The sequence below is a fragment of the Lissotriton vulgaris genome, chromosome 2_1 (assembly GCF_964263255.1).
Source record: "Lissotriton vulgaris chromosome 2_1, aLisVul1.2, whole genome shotgun sequence".
In the NCBI taxonomy this organism is placed as follows: domain Eukaryota; kingdom Metazoa; phylum Chordata; class Amphibia; order Caudata; family Salamandridae; genus Lissotriton; species Lissotriton vulgaris.
Window position 1 is genome coordinate 1464419206 of NC_141687.1, and position 27715 is coordinate 1464446920.

Consider the following 27715-nt stretch of genomic DNA (forward strand, 5'->3'; position numbering starts at 1 on the left):
CGGGAGTTCGACTTGCATCCAGTTATTCCTCATATGCACGCGGGGTAATGATTCTGGTTAAAAAATCTGTGCCTTTTCTTGTTCAACATGCAGAAGTGGACGTGGGAGGAAGATATATTGTTGTGCATGGTACTTTGTGTGGCTCACCGATTACGCTCATAAATGTGTATGGACCTAATATTGATGACCCAGATTTCTATATCACGCTCTGGAATAAGGTGCATTGTTTACCTCAGTCGGCTGTGATTTGCGGGGGTGATTTCAATGTGGTCCTGGATGGGGAGTTGGATAGGAAGCGGGACAGACCATGTGTGCGAAAGAGGGCGGCTACTGAGATTGTGGGGGGTATGCGTGAATTGGGACTGGTTGACGTGTGGCGTATGAAAAACCCCGGGAGGAAGGAGGGTACTTGTTACACTTCTGCTCACGACACTTGGTCGCGCCTGGACTACTGGCTGGTGACACGGGATGTGTGTGGCTGGGTGTTGGATGTTGCGCATCTACCGCGTACACTGTCTGACCATGCTCCGGTCCGCTTGCTGTTGCAGATGCCGCTGTGCACGCCTGCTCCGTTCACTTGGCGATTGTCGCCGGGCACTCTGACTGATCCAGTGCTCTGTGAAAGGCTCAGGACGATTGTCGAGGAGTTTTTTGATAAAAATGTCGGCTCGGTTGATGATGCATGCACAGTATGGGAGGCCTTCAAGGTGACTGTTCGAGGGGCGTGTATTGGACTGCGCTCTGGGGTGCTAACATCTTTGCGTGACTCCATGTCCCGGTTGGAGAGAGAGTTGAATGGGTTGGAAAGGCGCTTGGAAGAATGCTCTGAGGACTCACTCCTGGCCGATATACGATCAAAAGTGACTGAATATAATGAATTGGCTGACCAAGAGGTTAAATTCTTATCTAAGCATACCAGGGCGCGCTACTATGGCGAGGGGGGTCGACCGGGCAAGGGACTTGCGGACCGCATACGACAGCCATGGGCCAAACACTGTTCTGTCCAGGAGATTGTGGAGGACGGTGAGGTCGTCACGGACACTCCTGGCATCTTGCAATGCTTTACCAGGTATTATGAAGGCATGTACGGATATGCCGAGACGGCGTCGGAGGCTGAAATTGCTGACTACTTTGCTGACATAGCTTTAGTGTGGCTCTCGCGGGGGCAGCAGGAATTCTTGATGCACCATATCACTGAGGCGGAATTGAGGGAGGAGATTGCGGCTTTACCTAACGGGAAGGCAGCCGGCACTGACGGTCTACCGGCTGAATTCTATAAAGCATATATTGACATTCTACTCCCGCAGTTGGCGATGGTGCTGGAGGGATCTGTGGAACGGGGCCGGTTCCCGCCCACAATGAGGGAGGCTTTGTTGGTGGCGTTACCGAAACCTGGGAAACCTCCGGATCGCTGTGAGTCCTATCGTCCCCTTTCGCTCATGAATACTGACGTTAAAATTATAGCTAAGGTGCTGGCCACTCGGCTACGGCTGCTGCTTCCGGTGATGGTCTTACCAGACCAGTCGGGGTTTATACCACTTCGCTCGACCACACACAATCTCAGAGCCTTATTCGCTGTGTTACATCTCCTCAAACCGGACCTGGCTGCAGTGGCTGTGTTGTTAGATGCTGCAAAAGCGTTTGACTCGGTGGCATGGAGGTACATGATAGCTATCCTGCATCGCATGGGTGTTCCCTTTTTTTTCACTTCGCTGGTGACTCTGCTGTACACTGACCCTATGGCGCGGGTCAGAGTTAACGGCCATGTTTCTGCCGCGTTCCCGGTGAGGAGGGGCACCCGACAGGGCTGCCCTCTCTCCCCTCTACTATTTGCACTTGTTATGGAGCCACTGGCTTGCGTCTTGAGGCAGAGGTACGCTGCGGCTGCCCTGAAATTTCCCCTCCGCTCATTGGCTGTCTCTATGTATGCAGACGATATGGTGCTGTATGTGCGTGAACCTGCCCTACATCTAGAACCTATCCTGCGGGAATTTATTCGGTTCGGGCGGCATTCCGGATTAACCATTAACTGGGACAAATCTATCCTACTGCCCCTCACGGATATCACTGTGCCGTTCCCTCTGGAGTTTCCTCTGGAGTGGGCTGAGGACTCGGTACGGTATCTTGGAATCCAGGTCCACCGAAGCAGTCAGGAAGTTATCAGAGCCAACTACGGGGTAGCTGTATCTAAGCTGGAGGACCAAGTGGCCCGGTGGGTCAGGCTCCCTCTTACACTAGCGGATCGCGAGTCTTTAATCAAAATGGTTGTACTACCGAAATTTTTATATCTTTTTGTAAACGTTCCCCTTCGGCTGACCTCTCACTTTTTTGCACAACTGCGCTCGTTGCTGATCTCCCTGGTCTGGGCGGGAAAGAAGCCTAGGGTGGCGTGGGAGGTGTTGACTAAGCCTTATGCTCTTGGCGGTTATGCTGTCCCGGATATGAAATTGTACTACCTCTGTGCACAAGCACATTTCGCTGCCTATTGGATATCTGCCCCCCCGTACACCCCTCATGTAGCGCTTGAGGCCAGTGCCGTTCTACCTTTTCCTTTGCGGGCCATGATGGGCAATACCCACTCGATCTTTGAGAAAGGGGAAGTGGACACCGTTCGCTCTACGGCGGAGGCATGGCATGAACTGGGCAGGAGGGCCGATAGACTGCCGCTCTATGCTCCCGACATGCCGCTGCTGTATCACTCCGATATCTCAGTGACGGGCGAAATCGGAGGCCTACAAGTACTCCAGGGAGCCGGGCTCCACACTATGGGGACTCTATTTCCGGGGGCCCAGTTCTTGCCGCTCCGTGCACTGACGGACCCGTCCACCAACGAGGCCATGGCCACCTTCCTTTATGTTCGGCTCCGTGCGGCCATACGCTCCTTATACCCTACATTCCCGGATGAACCCCCAACATTGAGTGCATTACAGCTGCTCTACACCACGACGGACAGGGTAAAGTTGCTCTCCAGACTGTACAAAGCTGCCCAGGAAGACGAAGGGGGGGGGGCTTTGCTGGCCAAGGCCAGATGGGATCAGGACTTACCTGAACCTCTGACGGACGAGGAGTGGTCCGAATCTTGCTCCATGACCGGCAGTTATGTAGCTAACGGCAATTTTCGCCTGCTTCATTATAAATTTCTCCATCAGTGGTATTACACTCCCAAACAGTTGGTTCGGTACGGCCTCAGAGATGCTGCGACATGTGTTCGGTGCGGTGCGGATGATGCGGACTTTGTACACTTAGCATGGGGCTGTCCCAAAGTGTATGATTTCTGGCTGGCTGTGACAGATGCCCTCACTAAAATGACGGCCACAACGGTGCTGATGGATGTGCGTCTGTTTACTGGGAATTGCTTCGAGTGTGCCGAGTAAGGACCGGAAACTGATTGTGCTGGCTTTACAACTCGCTAAGCGGAGAGTGGCTATGGGATGGGGAGGTAGGAGGGCGCCTGATGCACAATTGTGGTTGAAAGATATGGCTTATTGCAGGGACCAGTTGACGTGCTATGCAGAAATGCTACCGGAGAAGTCCCGACCTCGGGATATCTGGGCCTCGTACTCTGCCTATATGCTTGGATTGGAAGACACTGACAGCTCTGAGGATGGGGATGGGGGGTGCTTGCTTGTGGACGGAATGCCTGAAGGTTAGCCTGTATGCTTGATTGTTTGATGAGTGTTGCAACGGGATGTCTGGATCTGATTCAATGTGCTTCTGGGGGGCGGTTTGAGTTTCCAGTCTCCCCTATCCTGCACGCCGCCTAGTGGCGTGAGATTCCTCGTGCCTCTGAAATGATACCTCCTATCTGCTTCTGAGCAGTCACATGCGTACCTTTTTGCACTATTTTCTACTTCTGCACCACTAATAAGCACTTTACATGATCTGAGACCGGGATGGTTTAGTTGGGGGTGGGGGGTTTGTTACTGTTCTTGAAAAAAATGCAAAATAAGACCTACAGGACTTAAGTGGGGAACGCTTGTAGAGGCTCATCTCTATCTGGCCTATGGACATTTGCTGCTCTCTACAGACTTGACTTGTCCCTACCTGTTATCCTTGCTATGTGCTTACAAATCTGCACTGTTGTTGTGTTAGCAGCCGGCCCTTTATGGGTTGTAGGCAAATTGCTGTGTACGTGAGCGCATTTACCAATAAAGGTCTTACAAAAAAAAAAAAAAAAAAAACTAATTTGCAATGTCATCAGTACCAATTGTTTTGAAATGTCGTTTCCTGAACTGTCAGCATGGGGACACTCAAGAGCTTGATTAATTTTAATTAAATCCTGCCACAATGTAATATGTACAAAAATAGAAAGATTTTCCAGTTTGCAGGTTCTGTGGACCTTCCTATTTTTGCATAGCCATTCCGATTTTTAATGGTGCATTTGTTTTCCAATGATATAGCTTAAGAGCTCTTCTAGCCATTGAAAGGATAAGCAGAGCATCAGCACAGAAAATGTTCAAATAAAATATAATCATCAGTATTCATTATCTTACCGAAAGGAGCCCAATCACACCAGGTCGTATCATTGATAGAGGTGTTCCTGTGTGGCCCTGGGACATTAGAACAGTTCATGTGCAACTGACTCTAAAGAAAGAGAAATAAAAGAAATCATCACATTTCAATGTCTTCATCAATAATGTTTCTAAAATGCAACCTTATTTGGGTCTTCCAAACTAGGTCATTTTGCAGGCTGTCTTCCAACATTCCTTCCCAATCTATGTCTGTGTTCTTTCTCCAATTAGAAGTTAGCTTAATGTTACTTTACAGTGGTTTCCCCATGTTACATTTTAAGGAGTTTCCTTACATCCCATTATTGCATCTTCATAAGAAGACCATAGGCTCTTGCTCTCATTCACAGTGCGCTCCCTATTACCTCCAAGTTGCACTATTAATGTCACCATTGGGTGTCCAGTGGCTGTTAGAATGATAAAATACACCAATAATGCAGCTTCAGCGGGACTTGGTGCCATTGCACCTCCTGCACCAACGGAGGCTACACTCCTGAGGGTGTCCACTCTTCTGACCTTCCACCAACCTTTCCAAATATGATCAGCCGCATATGTGTGTGAAGTAGTTGAAGGGTGAATGAAGCTATTTTTGTCAGCTCCCTTCAGTTCATTGTTGCCACTTTGTAATTCAATCAATCCTACAAAGCTAGACCCCAATTGGGGTCACACTGGCGCTCGCCATGTATTGGAATACTGAGCACCACAGGTAAAGGCGTGAAACAAGGAACAGCTTGCCACTCTTTTGAACTTGTTGGACAGCTCTAACTGAGCACTCAAACAGAAATTCCCCGGAGGTGATCGAACCTTTTGTACAGCAAGCAGTACAACCCATACTAAAACTACTCCATCCAGGTGCACATTACTAAAAGGCAACATCTATTTCAATATGCAAAAGCACACGCAAATTCCAACACTCAAAAGAAAACTTGAATGTTTAGTTTAACTCAATCCACCCGTTTCAAATGTCAACAGGTTGGTGGCAACATGAAAAAGACATCCATGAGCATAGACACCTAATGGTCTAGTCTGAGTTTCACCTCAATATTATTCCATATGGTAAATTGGCAAATGAAGGATTTCTAAACCCCTGTGAATTTGTGACGCTTGTATCAAGGGTACTCTCGCAAGTTTCCACAACAATAACTGTTTGCATGTTCTCCCGGCACTACTATAATTTTGTCTTGTAATCTTGTATTTTTTTTTACCTTTCTGCAACGTATCTGAGAAGAAAGGTGGATATTCTCTGAGAGTCACAGGTTGAGTGTCTTCGCCAATGTATGCTGTTGTAATTTATGCGTTTCATTGTATTCGGGTTCCTGGGTGGTTTTGTGTAATTTCCGGTCTAGGTTTCCATGCAGCTTGGTATAAAATTACTGTGCAGTTGATGTTCTTGCTGGTCTGGTAGAAGTTGCAGTTAGTAGAGACTGCATTGAGATTTATGCATTTCTAATAATAGTGTGTGGTTACAGTGGAAACAAAGTAGTGAATATGTTTGATCGCCGGAATGGGTGATTTGTCGCGAGTTCTTGATGGTATATTGCCAGATATTGCTGTGTGCCACTGAGTTTGTAGAAATAGTGATGGGACGGATTTTAGATTAGAAATGTAATTGAATCAGAGCGACATCCTTTGTAAATTGTCCTGACAGTTGTGGGACAATGATGTATAATATACTTGAAGCACATTACTAATTTCAGAGATAAGTGCTTGGTGGTATTTTGCAGTATGCAACACTTCCGTCTCTTATGTCAACGACTGCATTCTTGTCTTCAGAGTTACCCAATATTAAAAAATACAACAAGGGCTTATCGGGGACTCCGCTCTCTCACTTCCAAAACGTGTTTGTAAACTTAGAGGATCTGGAAAAACCTTTAAACATACCTATATCTGCCAGTACTTATGTTTTTCTTAGATGGTCAATGTGCTAGCTTACGCACAGGCAAAGTGCCCGTCTTGTAATGATTCTCGATATGAATTAAGAAAAATCATTTTAAAACGGCCTCCATGCATGCACACACTGGCGGTGGTCCACTTTGAATGATTTCTCTTAAACCGAGCAGCCAGATAGCAGTGTGCTACTGTCTGGTCCTAACAAAAATAAATATCAATAAAGTGGGGAAGTCAGCAAGAAATGTGATGCACTGATATTGGATGCTGCAAGAAAACATTATCAATGGAACAATAAAGTTGATTCAATCAACAACAATGTAAAAAAGAAATGTTACAAGGACAAGAATAGGAGCTGGAGTGTAATGAAGGCATGAGGTCTAAAGCAGCCTGTAGGCAAGACAGAACACATCTGCAATGGCAGCTATGGCTTCTGAATTCAAATCAACAAATCTTCAGAAAAGCTTCTACCGTTTAGAGGAGAGACTCAGAAGGCTTAAACACCCGAGTATTGTTGACTAAAGCCGCTCTTATTAGAATCGAATGAAGTCTGCAAGAGAGGCTATGGCCTTGCCACCCGACATAGGGAATTTGACCACATTTGAGATAGTGGACCATTTCATTAAGAGTGCATGAAAACAAAGGCTTAGCGAAGCAAGGGAAACACATTAGGAGGAGGACTTTAACAATATAATGTACGGCCTTATATTGTGCTTAGTAATTTTATATTTTTAGTACCTGGTCGTTTTACTGTGGTGGAGAACGTGCATGTCATGAAATTTGACAATGTTTATTTTTCTCTGGACATTTATTTTTACATTTTGTGGAGTCTAATTTTGTGAAAAAAATGGAAAATGTTTGTGGTACTCAGAAGACCGTGTCAAAAATGAGAAACTAGAGTTGATAAAGCTACTCGGTCAAACATTTGTATACTGCATACACACAGCCAACATCCATGCACACTGTGACACAGATACCAATACATATGGGATAAAGTACCCCTTTGCGTACATTATAAGGATATTGCAAGTCACCGTGGAGTCTCACAACCATATAGAGGAACAAGACCGAAGGCCGAATTCCTATATGAGGTCGTGGAACTCCAAGGTGACTGGCAATATCCTTTTTTTAACATTGCTTTACTTTCTTTTTGTTAATCAGGCAGAAAAAGTTTGTTACGAATCTCCAACATGATTTCCTTATTCAAAATATGTACACATATAGAACAAGAGTTTGCATTATATTAAACAGACATACTCAAAAAGGAAAGTAACACCCCATGAAAAGTTGATCTTATACTTTACAAAAGAGATTGTACATCAACACAACTGAAAAAGAAATGCAGACCTCCCCAACCGAAATCACCCAGAAGATGATGGTGTGCAGTACAGTCTCTAAAGGAATAATCAAAAGCATTGTGATCTAGCTCAATCTGTCATGGCCTAAATTTCCCTGAACTTTTTACAAGTGCCAATTCTTTTTGCATACAGCTCTTCCAACTGCTTGACCCGCTTCATTTTACAAAGCCAATGATTAAAGGTGGGGATATCAATTTTTGCAGAATTAGAGTTTGCAAACAGTGTGGCAATGAAAAGAAATTGTAGCTGCCGTGATTTGACTAGGACTAGTTTGTTACACTCACTTTTTCTCCTTCAGAAGCTCTTTTCGTACCAGGATGTGTTTAACTTGTTATATAAACTGGAGAATTAACTAGTATGTTACACTGTTTCAACATATATTACATGTGTTATTTCAATAAGGAAACTATTAACAAAACTGGATGATCTGAAATATGTAGACTAGAGTCTACAGCACCTTGAACTCTTGATAATATTTTGGTACAGCTGTTCTTAAGAAATGGGTACTTATTTAATGGATTTTATCTGTATTTTAGCGTATATATTTAGGCATAGCGTAATTTGGAGTATAAATTCGACTAAGACATTGACTGTATAAATTGTATAACCCCTTCGCCGCAGCGCGAATTCTGTTGCGGTGTGGGGGAGGGGTGGTGCTGCAGTGCTCATGGCGGCTCTCGGCCGTCATAAATCATGGTGGGCGTGTGCTCATGACGGCCGTGGGCCGTCCGAGCTCCGCCCATTGATTAATTCTCCCGCACCAGCGGGGAATTCACAGCGTGTGGGAGGAGCAGCAACATTCTGACGGCTCCAGGCCGTCATGAGCACATGCCTACTGTCACTCATGACGGCCGGGAGCCGTCATGAGCACCGTAAATGATAAACTATACTGTTTTTATATTACTTTTTACAATGCATTTAGGAGTATTCTTCTATGCTATATATTTTAAAGTTGCTTTTATGGAGAAGTAATTTTCCAAATAAAGATTTTTGATTGATTGACTATGAGAAGTACACATAACAAAGGGGACAGCAAAGAGGTTGGGACTAATGCGAACCTGCAGTTTATCATTATTATTAATGAATTGAAAGATCTTTTCCCAAAAGCTGCAAAAAGCAGGATAGGCAAAGCAAATGTGTAACCAGTCTCTGTTACTGTTGCCAGATCTAAAATATGCTGCTCAGCTAGGGGAGTACATTTTCTGAAAACAATAGGGGGTGTAGTACAGTATTAATTTATGGTTTAAATCTTTTTATTGTACATTTTATAGGTTGCAGTAATAACAATAGCTACCACCTACATCTACTGGCCGGTGGGGAAATAATATGGTGAGAATCATTTGTTGGTGGAGTGAAAAGAACGAAAACAGAGGGGAGAAGAGAAAGTAGAAAGGAGACTGGTTAGTTAAGGTAGTCTTGTTCCATTGATGCGGTCCAGAACTCTCAGGGGAGTGAGGTGATCTTGTGTGTGCATGGTTCCCAGTGGTGGGGCTTGGTTTGGTGAGTTGAAGGACCCAAAGATATCTCGGGCAAGTGAGTTCTGTGAATTCTGTTGATAGAAATTCTATAGTAGTGTCCCAGGTTTTGTTAAAGCGGGGAAGGTTGTGTGTGACCTAATTCTCTCTATGCCCACCATCTCCCACAACCTATGCAGCCACTCTAATTTGGTCGTGATCCCATCCATTCCCAATTTAGAAAGCAGCACTTGCCTGGCGGCGCCCAGTGCCAGGGTGATCGCTCTCCCCTGACATGACCTGAGGGGGTAGGTCAATGAGTTAGGGAGACCCAGTGTGATTTAGCTAGGGAATCTGGGGGATACCCCACCACTCACCCTTAAGTGCACACCCTCCCCTTCCCTCACCCCCTTACTTTAGGCGAGTGCCCTGACAATGCACACACAACAGCTTCTACAGGTGATGACCCTTAAAAATAATAAAATGTGTAAAACATTCATTCAAAATAAAAGTGTGCTATTTCAGGGACAGAGCATAATAGTTTAAATGAGTCTGAACATCATATTAGGGTACCCTTGCACCGAACACTTACTCCGCCCTGCATCAGAAATTTGAAAAGATTGTTGGACATTTTTAGCCTGATCCACTCACAGGAAGATCAGCGATTGCCACATAAATGACTTTCAGTTTCAACTAGTGAACAATCCCTGCTGGTGCCCCATGACACTTGAAGTTGTCAATCTTTACTTTGAACTCTTTTGTCTGTTGTGCAGCAGATAGTGACATATCTGAAAACATCCTAAAAGAATCATTTTCTGAGATTTGATATGTTTCATCCCTAATTGAGCTGGTCAATATCTGCTTTTTTATACAGAAGCCTCTAAAGTTCACCAAGATAATTCATGGATATTTTGAATTGGAAGGTAGAATTGTAACAACACACCCATGTACCTGGAAGATGTCCTTAACTGCTAGCTCCGGGGTCACATAATCATTAATTAGATCTGTAAATATTTAGGTGACCATCTGCCATTCTCTAGACCCTCTGGGATCTCAACGAAAAGCAAATTGGAATGGCGAGATCAGTTTTCAACATCTTCAAGCTTTAACTGTCAATCAGCTAATTCCAATTGAAACTTGAGAGTTGTACGGTCTACTTTAGTCTTAAAGTGATGTCAAGTCAAAAAGACTTTATTCGGTTTTAATTCAAACCATAAAAGTGCATTAACATTATAGACAATTTAAAACATTGAAACACAAAATTATAAAACCTGAGCAGAAAGTGCAAAGTGCAGGGTACAGCAAATTTTCATACATAACAAATTCATTAGTAGGTGTAATCAAATTAACAAAGATTCCATCATTGGTCCAAACAATTTCTCATCCTGATAGACAGTTTTAAAAATTCAATTACTTGAAGGATACTGTCACTGTGCAAAAGTTGCAGATACAATAAAGCTGGTCTGATACGATTAAAATTAAGTTTCTTTAAAAGGTCTACCAAATAGCGTTTGCGGGGGTATTCATAAAATTTACATAAGAATATAAAATGCAGCATATCCTGTGGAGACACACCGTCGCAGCCACAGGGAGCTGCAGGTTTAAAAAAAGCAGCATTTTTAGGTCTGAACAGCAAATGGTGGAAAATATTAAATCTAAACCTCGTTAGCAGGAACTTCTCATGAGAAGACAGCAAACCCATCAAGTAGGGCTCCATCATATCACCTGTTTTTAACATAGCAAATCTTCTTACACTTGGTTTCAGGAGCTCATCACCTTCCCTTTTAAGCTTTTTGTCCAAAAAGAAGGCTCGCTTAACTGCATCCACATCACCCATCACAATCCCACTCGGGTGTTCGAACAAATCCAGGCGGCCAAGCCTGGAAAAGTTCGATTTCAAGTACTTTAACCAGGGTGTACCTATTGCCTTATCCTGTGACAAATAAGCTCTCTTAATCAGGTGGGTCAATGGAATATCTTGATTCAACCACAGTTTTAGCCAGCAAGTCAACGGGCGTAATGAAAAAATATCACAGAGATATTGCGCCCCTAGCTCTTCGTGCACCACAAAATTGGATGTGCCTACTGGGACACACAAGAGACGTTTCATAAAAGAATTTTCTACAATCTGTACTTGCTCACCAGCCACATAACCACATATTTCACTGCCATAGACGGCAGATGCCACTGATTTTGCGTTGTAGAGTTTCAGCATGGCATTGTTGTGTTTTTTCCCTAGTTTGGATGCAAATTTTAAAATAGTAGCGTTCACCCTTACCAATTCCTTTTTCTTTTTGTCAAGGTGTGGGCCCCAGCTAAGTTTTGAGTCAAAAGAGACCCCCAGATAAGTGAATGTCTTCGAGATAGGAATTGCTATATTATTTATTTTAAATGAGAAGTTCCTTCTTGGTTGTTGGCCAACTTGCATAATAAAAGATTTAGAGTTGTTGACAAGGAGGTCCCTATCCATCATAAAATTATTAAAAGCATTTAATAAAGCTTGGAGACCTCTCTCTGTTCTAGAGATTAAGACTGCATCATCAGCGTATAAAAGGACGGGAATACCACGCCTGCCGACTCTAGGACAGTCGGCCTTTACATCCTGCAATATGCTGTCTAGTTCATTGATATAAAAATTTAAAAGAAAAGGGGCAAGGATGCAACCTTGACGTACACCCTTCCCGATGTTAAAATTATCAGTTACACATAGCTCTTGAGAGTACCTAACATCAGCACTGGTATTGTTGTGTAAATTAACAAGTAAATTTACAATCCCACTGTCAACACCCTTATCCCTCATGGACTGCCACAGCTTTCCCCTGTTGACACAGTCGAAAGCTGAGGACAGATCCATGAAGGCAAGGAGGACAGTGCCCTTTTGGGCAACCGTGTACTTACTTAAGATTAGAAAGAGGTTAAGGCACTGTGTAATGGTAGAACGTCCACTGCAGAAGCCATACTGAGAGATGGACATGATGCTGTTTTCCAGCGCCCAGTCAGAGCCTCCTCAGTAGGATTCTTTCCACTATTTTGACCATAGAATCAATTAATGAGATGGGTCTATAACAAAGAGGGCTACCCTTGTCCCCCTTCTTCAAGACTGGGACAATCGTTGACACCCCCCATGACTTTGGGCAGCCCATTTTGGCCGCAGCGTTAAAGACCGATTCTAATATTGGTGCCCAAAAGCTGGGGTCAGACTTATATAAGTCTGGCGGAATCCCATCAGGACCTGGAGCTTTCCCGGCTGTGAGACCCATTATTCCCTCAATAACCTCACCTCTGTCAAACCTAATAAGATCACTACTATTAGGGGAGGAAGGATTGGGATTAACACTCAACGTGCCACCATACAGTTGGGTAAAATGTGTGACCCATTCCTCCTTTGTTATACAACATTCTAGTCCATCCCCTGGATCCTGGGTCAAAAAAGGTCTTTTTACTAACGCCCAGAATCTAGAACTACACTTCAGAGTAGAGGGTTTGAGAATCTCATTCCATGCCTCTTCCCTTAAAGACTCCTTACGTCTATTAATTACGGACTTATATTCTTTTCTGCACTGTTGGATACTCTCTTTTATTCTGGGTTTTGTTGTCAGTGCTGCCCTTAAGTTATGTGAGGCCCTAGAACAATCCTGATTAAATCATCTTGGTCCCCTGGTCTCTGTGGGCTTTACTGGAGCTGACATCAACTGAGACACCTTTTCAGAAATTCTTTGGAAAGCACATAGGACCTGACAAGGTTCCGGCCCATCTTGAGTACATTTTACAATTTCCTCAGAACAATGTTCCTTGATATCTTTATACAAACTGTCTGGAGAGATCATGGACCATTTCAGGCGCCTTCTCCCGTCAGTAGTGCTCAGCCTACCAGTGGTAAAGTTCCGTCCCTCCTTGGCCACCCAGGGGCCCCTCAAAAGTACAGTCAATGGATTGTGATCACTGAAGTCACTGTGTTCAATAATAAAAGAGTCCACGAAGGTCTGCATTGATACTGAAAGCAGGACTGAGTCAATGAAGGTACCCTTCCCATGGCCCTTAAAAGTGGGAATCTCAAAGGGCTTCGAAGGATCCCTTAGAGCCATTGTCGGTAATAAGTCCAGATTGGTCAACAGGTCATTGAAGGCTCCCCCCTCCGATGTATGTTCCAGATGCAATCCCTCTGTACGTTCACAGTGCAAATCTGATACATTTTTAAACAAGGGATCCCCACATGGGTGAACATTGAAATCACCCATTATCATAAGGTTATGGAGACATTCCTTCAGCGAAGTACTAATAAATACATTCAGTGCCAATATAGAACTAGGAGCTAGACAAGAATTAACTGCATTATAAAAATTCACCAGACCAACCTGACAATTATCTCTACTTAGTACTAAACCAATTATACCAGAGTTATCTGTTAAAACTCTACGTATTTTACAGGAGAGTGCCACCGAAATAAACATTACCATGCCCCCCTTAGGTCTACCTCTGCTAGATGCTACCACAGGGACATAAAAAGCTTCATACCCCTCAAGAAAACAGTCACAGTTCACTAGCCAGGTCTCCTGGAGACAGATGATCTGAAACTGCTTAATGTAGCTGACCCAATTACAATCTAACATCTTAGTGCCCAGTCCGGCAATATTCCAGGAGATCACATTATTTCCATGTGGTTTCACCTGGTGATCTCCTTGAAGCCTCTTCCCCAGAGTTTACATTTCCTTGGCCCATAGACGCCTCCCGTCACTCACATGCCTTAAGGCCTTAAAGTCATCTAAGTCGGAAACTCCTTGCTCCACTTGAGTGATATGTGGGCGGAGTACCTGGATATTTGACTTAATTTGGTTGTTTGTTTTTTTATGAGCCTTTTCCTGTGAGATTTTCATCAGCCTGGTTTCACCTAGTATTTGCTGCAATATTTCTTCAATTGGAGGAGTTCGAGCTGGGCTGGCAGGTGCAATTGGTCCATTGAGGTTAGCTGGGCCTGAGGAGTGGTCAGACCCAAAAGGAGGATTCGCTTCTCCTAGAGAAGACTGCTGCTGTCTTTTATAGAATTGTTCTTTTCAGAGGGTATGATAAAACTTCAGTAGTAGCACACAAATTGTCTGGGCTAACCATTCCCCCATACAGGCCCAAAGTCTTGTTCTGGCTAGCTACTTCATCTATCTCCTCCCTCACTGATCATTTGGGTCCAGAGGAGGGGAACATAAAGTAAGTTGGCAACTTTGGTTTAGTGTAGCAGCATTTCCCAGGATATGTTGATGAGAGGTATGATCCAGGTCTTAAGATACATATGCGGCAATGGGCTGAAAGATTAGGGACTGTGATATCGATTTTGCAGCCTTGACTAAGTGCTTACCCAGGCCGTTATTACCTACTCCCTCTCACGACCAGCATGTAGGGAGATGATTCAGACATCCATGGGCTGACGAGACTAGTTTCATTAAGTCCTTCCATGAAAGTTGCCTGGTGTCCTGGAGCTGCTATCCATTTTCAGTTCTCATCGAGGAGCTGTATATTTGAACAAGTAAACTGCTGCTCCTCATCTGAGATCTTAGCTCCTGGCATCATGGCAGAACCTGTATGAGTGTGGTGCATGACACCTTTCGCTGCTCTATCTGGCACACAAGATTTTACAGAAGGTATCATGCGAGAGTCGCTTCATTTGATTGGGAGGAGATGCAGTTAAACTTGCTTTCAGACTGAAGAGAGCAATATGCTAGTGTAGCGATTACCCTTCAAGGCCTACTTTGGTTCTGCCTTAGTTTAGCGTATTAGATTTTTAACACTGCCTTTGATTTGTACAGCTACACAACACATTTGCTTTCATGCCAATTGTTTTAGGAATACGCTGTACATGGTGTCTGTTAGTCAGTGATTCTTCTTGTGAGTCAGTCTGCACATTTTGTACTAGGTTGCCTGGATAAAATACCAACATAATGTAGTGTTTTCTTTGTTAAAGCCAGCAACAGCTCCTAATGTTTTAGACATAACACGGCAGCACAGCTGCAGCTTTCCAAGACAGTAGTTTTATCATATAAACTTTATCTCGCCCCCTTGAGGGCAGAGAGGAAAATTCCAGCAGAGAGACCTGCCCTGGAACGAATGAAAGCAAAGCCTGACATGCAGCCTTGTGTAAACAGAGTTTATACTCATGATGCGGACCACCCAACTATATACATAAGGTATGGGGTCTATTGCCAATCCCAGAGATCATTTCTATATCCCTGTATTCTCAAAGTAGGGGTTGGCTTAGACAGATAGATAATTTGCCATGAAGTGGATGTTTATTTTATAGAGGTTGATAGTAATGCTAATCATTTTTAGTTTAATCTGCTTAGTGATTGTAGCACATTTGCTTTATAATAAACTACGATAGTTTCCATACATTTATTGTAAACTTCCTTTGCGTCTTTCTTTTGTTTACCAAGGGCATGCATGAATGAGAAACGAAATGTGATTTTCTGTTTCCACAGTTCCCTTGGAGACTAGAGGGTCATATTCTAGGTTTGCCTAAATCCCTTCTTACTCTCAGAAGATAAGGAGTTCTGGTGAGGCACTGTGAGCTAGCCAGAACTTGGGCTGACAGTTACAGTTGTTGTACAGAGACTCAGTCCCTACATTTGGACGTCCTGTCATCCCAAGGCCCAGTTCTGCTTACCAGCAGCATCCCTGCAACATAGCGCCATCAATGATTGGTTAAGTACTACTTATTTAACTGGTCTCATGAGTAGTAATTGTGCATACCTACAGAACCGTCTGTGGCATTAGGGATCAATTCTTCACAATATTTTAGGAAGCACCTAATTTTTCTGTGGGTTGTTCAAGCTTGAAACTTTAAAAGGATTAGCCATATTAGTGTTTGCACTTTGTTTCCATTACTGTTTTATTATTGGTGCAGCCCCAGCCTACACCTATTGCTGACAATTGCAGACCTGCTCTCCATGCACATTTAATTTTACATGGCCTTGGCACTGTAGGCGGTGACATTCTTCGTGATTGAAGCCAACGATGCCTATTGCTTGGAAGTCTTTTTTTTCTGTAAATTTTTCAGCTGTGGATGCTAATACAGGAACACTTCATGAATACACTAATGTTGCACCACCACAACAATACAGAGCTTATTAGCTCTTAGAAATTCCACTTTCACATTGGGAACATCATAATTGGTTCTGTAGTGCCCTACTATACGTACTTCTTCATGTACGCACAGATCCCCTTATTAATAAAGGTGTCATCTAGTCAGCGTTAGCTGGTTATACTGTTGTGTAGTTTCCACTAATTAGTAGGAACTGCACATTTTGGACGACAAACATGGGATGGTGCCAGACTGATTTCATGTGCCCTCACAGTGTACGTTGTCCCTTGGACCAGCTAGCTCGCAGTGCCACTGTAAATCCCCAAACCTAAACAGGGAGCAAACAGTTCTGGCAACCACTGAACATGAAAACTCTGTTCCTCCAGGAACTGTGGTGACAGACTTCAAACGTGTTGCTCAGTCACATGTGCCTTCTTTTGCTCAGAAAAATATACAAAGAATACACAGAGGCGTGTTTTCAATTTTTATTGACCCATAGTGAATCTTGCATAGAAAAAGTTGGCTGCAATGATTGATAGATAGAAGTAGACAACAGTTATACTAAATGTCAGAACAGTGAGCTAAATAAATAGCCCCACCATTTTATCAAGACAACTTATACATGCATACATATAGAATATTATAAATATGTATCATACTACTTTGATACAGAACCCTAACCTACGTGTTTTAGGGTGCAGATGTAGGTTTTGCCAAGAAACTTCCACCTGGATGATCTTACCCCATTACCTAATGGGTTAGAGTGTAAGACCCCGTCTTGGTGGCAAACTAGACACCTCTCACGGAGATGTCGGTTAGCTGCTAGGTGAAAGCTTTGGCATGCAGCAACCCCTCGAAGTCTGCAGAAGTGTCTCTTCTGATTATGTTAGGAAACAAAAAGGTTACATATAGAAAACGGTATCCTTACCTTGGGCCGAGATTGTGATTGGGCTGCCATTGTTTGCATTCTACAGATAGCTGCATAGTAATATGGACGTAATAAGAAAACACATTTGTGTCACACACGTGAGACCTTGCCTCTAATGCCAAAGCAGTACGATAGTGTTCTCATCAAGTGTTCCATGTCAGCAAGGTCAGTGTTTCCAAGAAACTAGTACAAGAGTCATGAATGCAAAAGGTCTATTTGGCAAAGAGAAGGTAACTTTAGGAAAGGACTGTGTACATGTAGAAATGGCATCTAATTCCTTCCGGGCCTACCTCGGGCACAGGACAATACACACCTTTCCATAATTTATAAAATCTCAATGCTAATGAGCTAGTACAGGTGTACAATGGTCTAGTTAGACTATATAGATGCTAAACCCAATTTATTTTGCACACCTTGATGGCTGTCCCAGCAAGGGCAGCTTTGGCAGGGCAACCTCAGTTGCCTGCAGTACCAACAATAAGTCTTGCAATTATTAATTAAATAAATTCCCACAAACTGTGAGGAAATTATTTTTTGCATAGACCAAAATAGTGATCCAATTGAAGCAGTGTTTCTCCATACGGGACTACAAGACGAGCACAGAATATTGAGTATGTGCTTATCCCATGGAATGGTTCCCTAAATAGGTGACTAACACTTGGGGCACAGACTTTTCTGCGGTCTATACCATCATGTATGGTATGTTATCTATGTCAGTCTTTGGGGAGGTGTTAAAACAAATACATAACAAACGCGGGGCAGCTGACGCCCTGGATTTGGGCTGAAATCAATGGGAAACTTTCCTGTGGTCTTCTCAATGATTCTGCCAAACATTAAAGATGAAGCAGCATCTTTGGTTATACGCCAGTGTCTCGTGCAGGTTGCACCAGCCAATCTGAAGTATATACTTCTATAGGTCGCAATAATTTGGGAGCCATAAGATACTGGGTGAATGCCTGCCAACAGACTCCCAAATTTGTCCTGTTGGGAATACCCAAGGAGGTGGAGGTAACAAGAAGCTAACTTCTCTTCAGCAATCTGGGTCTCGTGGTGTCAAAGCGAGATGTGGCCTAGTGACAGGTGGTGACATTTGAAAGTAGTGAGGCGTAAACGTTGAGCATAACTTTTATGTAGCGAGTGATGTGAACAAGTTCAATGGACCAACCTGAAAACAGGGAGAGTCCTCTCCAGAGAAAGAAATGAAAAGAAGATTGGCAAATGGTGCATTTTAAAGCAAATTAATGTAGCTATAAAGCAGGGCTCATAAAGCACTGGGAATGTATAGTCCTGAAATATTAAACACATTAAAAACTGTCCCATATCTTCCTGCATTATGTTCAACAGTTACTGTAATGTGTAAATTCAACAGCATGACAACTTTAGCCCTTTAAAATGTATGCTTGGCCAGGGTCTTGCATTGCATGCTGCATTAACCTTGGAAAATATGCTCCAACCATAATTCAAGAAGCACCCACAGCTGCTGACTGCAACCAGTCATATAGAAATATGTACAGACAGGTCTTAAGTGAGATGAAAAAAGTGGGGTCTCTCTAAAATTGAACATGTCAAATAAATTTCTGATATTCTCATAGTGTGCCACCTGACCGGAATTTTGATTTCTCTGAGAAGTAATTGTATCCAGATAAATGACACAACAATTGACATACACCTAAAGCCTGTCAGTATGATTGGTTTTGTCAATGGGTGTTACCTGTTTGAGATAAATGAGTAACAACAATGATTTGTTATAAATAATTAACATTGTTAATGTTTCAATTCTGAAACTAAGTATGTGACTTTAATTGCATCGAGGCCCATGGAAGGAATTTAGGCCTTCAATTATGTGCTCTTTCTGTTAGATATGTATTGTTCTTTTTTTTGCATATGTTGTCCATCTGCACATCTTTAACCACCTCTCTTTCCTCATTAGCATCCTCTTTTCACTCTTCCCTGAAAGCACTTCTTTGCATCTCTGTCACTTCACTACTCACAAACATGCTCTGCACTCCCTCAAATGTAAGCTGTCAAATTTCTTTTACTTTTGCCTTATAAATATTTTAACACCTGCGAACTCCCTTCACAGACATATCCGCAGAATTCCAATTGCAAATGGAATATATAAACATTGTTCTGTGTGCTCTGCAGAGAGGCCAACCCACTGACATGAACTTTGTGTGGCTTCAGCCTTAGCGCCTGCACGCTTAATCAAAGCCTCTCATAAACACCTGTCATGGTACAAGCCTCAAAGTATTCACACAAAACAATACAGATAAACAACAATCTTGCACTCCCCAAGAGTTGGCTTTTTATAATTTTAAGTAAAGCATATAAAATGAGAAAGGAACTAAATCGCTGAAATGTATTCCCTTAACGTTTTTAGCATTCATTGTTTGCCAGTCAATCCATGTTTTTGGCATCAGTGTTAACTTAGGGGCATGAAGACACTGCCAGTTTTAATGTCATACATCAGAGAACTGTCCACTGTGAGCACATACTTCTTGCGTTGCTGGACTCAGATATTTTGATCAACTTCGCAAGGGAACAAGAACCCTGCTTGTTATCTGGACCCATCTTGTGGAGGAACAAATACAGCAGCTCCACTCCTAACGGAGCAAGCAATCTGCAGCGAAGGCCTGGAGTGTCACAGTGGGGGAGCTTGGCATGATGAGGGGTCTCAGCACAATATAAATAACACAACATTGGCTTGCAAACACTTACCATTACCGAGAACAAGGCATGAGATCAGACATGTTTGCATCCACTCTCACGTATGACGAAAGGGTGGGATCGATGCCTTTGAATGACGCATATCTGATATAATGGAGGGATGGGGTCTCCAATGCCCTAAACCATGACACTGATTGCGTCACTAGCCTACAGAGTAGAAACAACCATAGACCACAATGGCAATGAAGGTCTTTAAAACAGAAAGCCCTGCTTCATGCATCACAGTTCAGAAAGTTGAGTTATTGCCTGGCTTCCATCTCCTCCTTCAGAGCGAGATAGGGCAGGCAGCCTGAAACAGACAACCCAAACTTGAATACATCAATTTACTTAGAGATACGACCGGATCTCTAAATAAATCTATCTATTTCATATGTTTTTATGTAAATGTTTAGGAATTTCAGAGGGCCCAAATGGGGAAGCCGCCCCTGATGTGACCAAACACTACCCCAGAACCACCCACCCTTAGAGAATGGAGAGTATGGATGTGCCTCCATGTGCTACCTATAAGGCAGAAGGATGCCCGAAGAAGTTCTATAAAATGTTGGGTCCCTGACTCAAACACTATGACATAGATATGGGAGATGATGGAGATATGCCCTCCTCTGCGCTTGAAGAGTACTGTTAACGAAGGCTGAGTCTTCGACTCACTGTTATATTGTGGTAGGCACGCCGATACTGTACTGCGTTACTGCTACCCTGTAGGGGGGTGTGGTCTGCAGCACAAGATGGTGGTCGCTTAAGCGACGAGCTCCGGGCCGGGGCATTTTATCCGGACACAATCCAACCTGTTCTGTCCTACCTGCAGACTTCAAACCACGCAGGACACTGCCGTCTCCTGCTTGCGGAGCACTACACGCGATCCTGTTCCTCCCGGGGGCACACAGATCCGAGCAGTGGGCTGTGGGAGATTCTGGAGCGCTGCTGGGCCTACTTGTGGCTGAGGGCCTGCACATCCACGGCCTTGCCTACTTCTCCGGCTGTTCATTCTGCACTTGCACCTGGCTGGCCCCTTGACTCCAGCCCTCGGACTGAGGCCTACCTCCGGACACCCGAGACACAAGGCTGATCGGAGGACCCCGGTGGGGGCGCATGCATCTCCCTGCCCTCCGGGGGTGCTGTGGACCCCCTCCGCGCCGTCTCCCATTGCTCTGCAAGGCTGCTTTCCCCAGGGTGTCATCGGCCTGAACATTCCTGGCTGGTACTTTTTCGGACTCTGGCCGCGGACGGGGTGAGATCCTGATGTGCCATAGGACTGGATCGTGGAGTGGGGGGCTGACTGCATGTGGCCCTGCCTGCCCTCTGGAGCATGTGGAACGCCGTTGGGCCCGTCTGTTACCCCGACTTGGATTTTACTGAACTGGATCCTTTCACCGTCTGCCCGTCACTGCTGCCTGCTGAGGCTCCTAGGGTACGACACCTACCCCTATCTGTTCCAAATACCTGGGGACCTCTTCCACGCTGCCCACGCTGCCCCAGGACCTGCACCTCAACTGCGACAGTGAGAAAACATCTGCTGTTGTGACCGCCCGCTCTTGCGAGCACGGAGCTGCGCTGAGTCACAGCGGCAGGACTCCTTCATCTGTGGAACCGCCTGAAACTGTACCATTAGCGTTCCCGAGTCTGGCGGCTGAGGCTCTTAGGGTGGCGATCGGCCTGGGCGTGTTGGGGTGTAACCCTGGAGGTCGCACTGGGTCGTCTATCCTGCACCCCCCATGCAAGGTGGTCTTTGGGATTCCTACAGGTGAAGCTGCGGTGGTGCAGTCTGTCGGTGTGCCCCCCCCCCCCTTATCCTGCCCCATAAGCTGGGTAATGTGGAAGGACAATGACTCGAAACCCGAGTGAGCCTTGCTGAACCACGGGGCCTGCAACAGTGCCTTGTCCGGATTGGTGGTGCTGGACGCGAGGTGGAGATCAGGGGTGAGCTGGGGCTGTGAATGCGATTGCTGCCCTGCATTCATGTATGGACTGGGGAAACATTCGGCGACGCAGAGGCCCACCTGAGCAGCTTGGTCTTGGTGGCACGAGACGAGAGCTGCGTGACAAACTTAAGGGTGCCTTTCTACTATTCTTGGTCCGGTGAGCGAGAGGGGTCTGCGGTCACACAGTGTTGCAGCTGCCATACCCTGCTGGGATACATGGGTGCCCCTTACGATTGACCTGAGTGGATTCTCTCTTATTGCCTAATGCTGCTGTCTGGTGGTGGTGACCGCATGCTTCCTGGTGTGGCGCTCCGTTGACTGAGGTGTGGTTGACACTTGCGGTTGCTGGTGCTTGCTACACCCGGCCCTACCACACCGCCGGCTATGGGCAAAGGAAGGCCTAGGGTACCAACAAGGTCCGGGAGAGCAGGATCTCTCTCTCAGACTTCGGCTCATTCTTCCACCCTGTCCCACCAGACCGAGGGGGCTCTGGAGGCCAATACATCGGGGGACAAGCTGGACATGATTTTACGAGAGATTCGCGACTCCCGGTCTGTATTGGAGGCGCAGCTGGGAATCATTTCGGTGAATCTCAACTTGTTGAAAGACGATCATAACAAATTGGCTGAGAAGGCCCGATCGACTGAGCAGAAAGTAGACACTATGGTTCCACAGGTACGGGCCCACGAGGAGCAATTACAACTTATGCGTCAACAGATTGACTCCCTCCAGGCGCAAGCAGATGATGCAGAAGGCCGGGCGCGCCGGAACAACCTCCAAATCGTGGGGCTGCCGGAGGGGACGGAAGGATCTACGCCGACGAAATACATCGAGAACTGGCTAAAGACTATTGTGGCTCCCACCGAACTGTCTGCCCATTTCACGGTATAGAGGGCGCATCGGGTCCCCGCACGGCGTCCAATTCCAGGTGCTAACCCGCGTCCCATACTGGCCAGGATTTTAAATTACAGGGATCGGGACCATCTGCTGCAGGCGGCAAGAGATAATGGCACTCTGAAGGTTGATAATGTCAAGATTTAAATCTTTCCGTATTACACACTGGTAGTCCAAGTCCAATGCAGGAGATTTTCTTTTATGGAGGTGAAGGCATGTACTCGAGCAGCGGGCCTGACGTTTGCCTTATTGTTCCCCGCTATACTGAAAATCCTCCATGACCAGCGTTCCGTGTTTTTTTTATACCCCCGGTTAGGATCCGGAGGGGGCTTTCGACTTGAAGTTGCCTGCTGTTAATTTTTATACCTTTGTCTTGTGGAATGTGCGGGGTATGGGTTCCGGGCCAAACGACAGAATATCATTTTATACAGATATGCGAGGATGATAGATCTTGGTGTTGCAAGGCGCTTCACGGAGTGTGGGCTACTATCCTCACCTACACCAGTAGTTTATTTGGGTCGTTGGGTGCCTAGGTATGGGTTATCATCCTTACCCACTGATAATCAACAGATTAAAGTTTATATATACAGGCCTATCACACCAACATAAATTATCAAGCAAGACAATTTTTCTGCATATATTGAGTTACAAAACAATACAAGTCTGTTAGAAATTGGAATTCATTTAATCTTTGAGGCTTTCCCCAAGTCCAGCCAACACGTGTTTCGTCGATTGGGCAGGAACCCACGACTTCATCAGGGCTGGGAAAAGATACAATACAGGGAATATTGTAAATATGAGCAACATTGTACCATGCTCATCAAATGTACATTGAATTATTGTATTTACATGAGAGCGAGTAAGAAATACCGTTTAGTCATGTATATCTTTAGAAGTACAAGAACATGCGTTTGGAGAGAGAAAGAAAGGAGGTTTGGAGATTATAATTGGTCTCCTCTCGAAAGGGTGAAAATCTCTCCTTTTTGAGAGATAATAGAAATACCCCACAGTTCGTGCAAAGCTATATTGTGTATACAGTGCTATACTATGATATCATGTTTGGTCTTGTGCTCACCACAATGTTCCTTATTCCGTATTGTGCTACAATCCGTGAGTGCTGGTGCCGGGTCTAATGGAAACGTCAAATATGGTGTATATAACTTGGTGATCTATAAGACTTATTAAAATGCTGAGTACATGTAACTCAGGCTTACCTGCTATTCGAAGCTTGTCAACATATTCTACCTAGAATAGTCAAGTTATAATCGAATTTTAGATATTCTACTTTGGCGCAAATTGCATGACATTATTATCAAGTATGAGCCCACCAACAAAGTAAACATACCTTCTGGCTGGTTATATTTCCGACCCAGCCTTAAGCGGCATGGGTAAAGATTTCTTGTTTGATCTTGGTCTTAGTCTCTCAGCGCGTTCTAAAATTCAAGAATGGAACTTATATGTAATGCACTGCTACTGGGAGATGCATACATGCCTTAATATTGTCAAATGTTACTATGTAACCGAGCTTACCTTCTTCATTACGAAATATCCACTTTCTTGTAGATCTGTATATATTATTTTTCAGGTCCCAAGATTATATATCAAATTAGCCTTCCTCCAATCTTATTCTTGAAGAGAAGTAAGTCCCCGCTGTTAAATTTAGAAACACGGGCTCATTAGTAATGGCAAGTAATATTATGCATTAAGAGATCATGAACGTATTGCTAATTGTCCCTGTAGGACTAGTCTATTACGGGGCTCTTACCTTCTATTGTGGTGAAGTCCTGAGACAGCGAACCGCCGTTCTGTATGCAGCGCGTCCTTCCGTGTTTGGGAAGTCGGCGTCTGAGACCCGGAAGTGCCTAATATACTTCCGGTTGATTATTGGTTCGCGCTTAAGTTCTGATGGATATCTAGGTCATCTCCATCCGCCATTGTTGAGTGGTGTACGTCGCGTGATAGCTATGGGCATTATCTATTATTCCTAATCGTGAAAATGGTGCTCTTAATACTACCTTAATATAAGTGCGACGAAAGTGTGATTAAGCAGTATTCCTGTCAGAATATCAGGAAAATAAAGAAAACGTGAATTTCCTGCAGTGCTCGTTGCCTCAGGATACCGAATTTTGAACTGTGGGGTCAAGATCATGTAGTCCATATAACGCAGACAATATCCATTCACATATATCATCCAAATTGTAGATTATTATAGGGGCCATTATAGCTAAAATTACAATATTGGTATTGCTGGCATTCTTCTCCAATTTCAATGTTATTACACAATATGGCCAGATTCACATTAAAGGGTACATTTGCATATATGATGGTTGTAAATCCTGTACAATACAATTACTTAATGTGCTAACATTATACAGCAACCTCAATATTAGATTCATACATTATGTGTCAATCACCTAGAAAATAGTGCAGTTCCTGATCAGAGTTCATGCCGTGCTCTACTGCACGCATGGTCAATATCCATGACGCTTCCCTACGTCTCAAGGCCAATTCTCTATTGCCCCCTCTTGGATCATTTTTTACCTGATCTATTGCACAGAAGCTGATTGTTTTGCTCTTGCCTTGTTTAGGACATTGATTGACGTGTGTGGCAGTGTTATATCTTGTGTCATTATGTTTAATAGCTCTTATGTGTTCAAAAATCCTGTCCTTAAGAGATCTTTTTGTGCTGCTGCTGCAGCAGGGAAGAAACTATTATATCTAAAAATAGACAAACCAAGGTTCCCCTGCATCTATACCTTACCCAAGATACATAAGAACGCCCTACACCCACCCGGTAGACCGATCATCTCTAGTATAGGGGGTCCCACAGAGAGACTCTCACAATATGTAGATAACTTCCTACATCCACTAGTACGGAATTTTCCAGCTTATATTAAGGATACCAAGCATTTCCTTAGTATTTTGTCAGATGTGACATGGGAGGATGGCATGATCATGGCTAGTCTAGATGTCACCTCACTATACACCAACATTAGAACAGATTTGGGTCTCCTGGCAGCCAGGAAATTTCTCGAAAAAAGACCAGCATCACAGTGGGCACATACGGAGATGCTAATAGACATGATGGATCTGATACTACAGAATAATGTCTTTCTATTCGATACCAAATGGTATCGCCAAAAACAGGGAGTAGCCATGGGCTCCAGGTTCTCTCCTTCGTATGCGAACTTGTTTATGGGCAGGTTCGAGGAGGAGTGGATCTGGGGTACTCGTGGCGCCAAGTGGAGTGATCACATCATTTACTGGGGTCGCTATATAGACGACTGTCTGTTAATTTGGGTTGGAGACATGACGAGTCTCTCACAATTTTGTGAATACTTAAACTCAAATCCGATGGGCATACACTTCACCCACTCTATAAGTACTACCCAAATAGAATTTCTAGACTTAGCACTTTTTATTGAGGACAACAAAATACAAAGTAGACTTTTCAGAAAACCGACATCATGTAACTCTCTTTTACATGCTGGGAGCTCACACCCAAGACATCAGATTCAATCCATTCCCTTTGGAGAATTTACCCGAGCAAGAAGAAATTGCAGTAAGGATGACGACTTCTTAAAGTGCAAAAATAACATGAAAAGAGGGTTCATATCTAGGGGGTACAACACAGACATGATTACAAAGGCAGAACAGAGAATAGCCAAAACCACGAGAGAAGCAACCCTCCAAAACACACGGAGAGAGGATAGCGGGACTGACAAGATTAGATTGATCACAAACTATGATGATGCTGCGATCACATTGAGAAACAGCATGAGAAAACATTGGTAGATATTAACTAATGACAAATCCTTAAAGCAACACATCACTACAAATCCCCTGATTACATACAGAAAAGGGAGAAGTATAAAATCGTGGATAAGCCCTACCTATCCGGCAAAATCTAAAACAGTTCCTGACTGGCTGACCCAAAAAAGTATCGGTTTCCACAAATGTGGAATATGTAAACTATGTCCCATGGCGATGAATAAGACCAAAACATTTCGCAATTACATGCGGAGAGAATTTGTGATCAAACAATTACTCAACTGCAATAGCTGCTTTGTAGTGTACATGATTCAATGTAAATGTGGCAGTTTTTATATAGGCAGCACAAAAAGATCTCTTAAGGACAGGATTTTTGAACACATAAGAGCTATTAAACATAATGACACAAGATATAACACTGCCACACACGTCAATCAATGTCCTAAACAAGGCAAGAGCAAAACAATCAGCTTCTGTGCAATAGATCAGGTAAAAAATGATCCAAGAGGGGGCAATAGAGAATTGGCCTTGAGACGTAGGGAAGCGTCATGGACATTGACCATGCGTGCAGTAGAGCACGGCATGAACTCTGATCAGGAACTGCACTATTTTCTAGGTGATTGACACATAATGTATGAATCTAATATTGAGGTTGCTGTATAATGTTAGCACATTAAGTAATTGTATTGTACAGGATTTACAACCATCATATATGCAAATGTACCCTTTAATGTGAATCTGGCCATATTGTGTAATAACATTGACATTGGAGAAGAATGCCAGCAATACCAATATTGTAATTTTAGCTATAATGGCCCCTATAATAATCTACAATTTGGATGATATATGTGAATGGATATTGTCTGCGTTATATGGACTACATGATCTTGACCCCACAGTTCAAAATTCGGTATCCTGAGGCAACGAGCACTGCAGGAAATTCACGTTTTCTTTATTTTCCTGATATTCTGACAGGAATACTGCTTAATCACACTTTCGTCGCACTTATATTAAGGCAGTATTAAGAGCACCATTTTCACGATTAGGAATAATAGATAATGCCCATAGCTATCACGCGACGTACACCACTCAACAATGGCGGATGGAGATGACCTAGATATCCATCAGAACTTAAGCGTGAACCAATAATCAACCGGAAGTATATTAGGCACTTCCGGGTCGCAGACGCCGACTTCCCAAACA

At 44.0% G+C, this 27715-nt stretch overlaps 1 protein-coding gene across 4 annotated transcripts in view; it reads right to left on the reverse strand.

Moving 5' to 3' along the window:
* Nucleotides 1-27715, reverse strand: part of SLC37A2 (solute carrier family 37 member 2) — a 926772-nt gene that overhangs the window by 844177 nt on the left and 54880 nt on the right. For all 4 annotated transcript variants that reach the window (XM_086957324.1, XM_086957323.1, XM_086957320.1 and 1 more), the window contains one exon: nt 4494-4584. In XM_086957324.1, coding sequence (XP_086813450.1) covers nt 4494-4584 — 91 coding nt within the window. The remainder of the gene's footprint in view (nt 1-4493; nt 4585-27715) is intronic.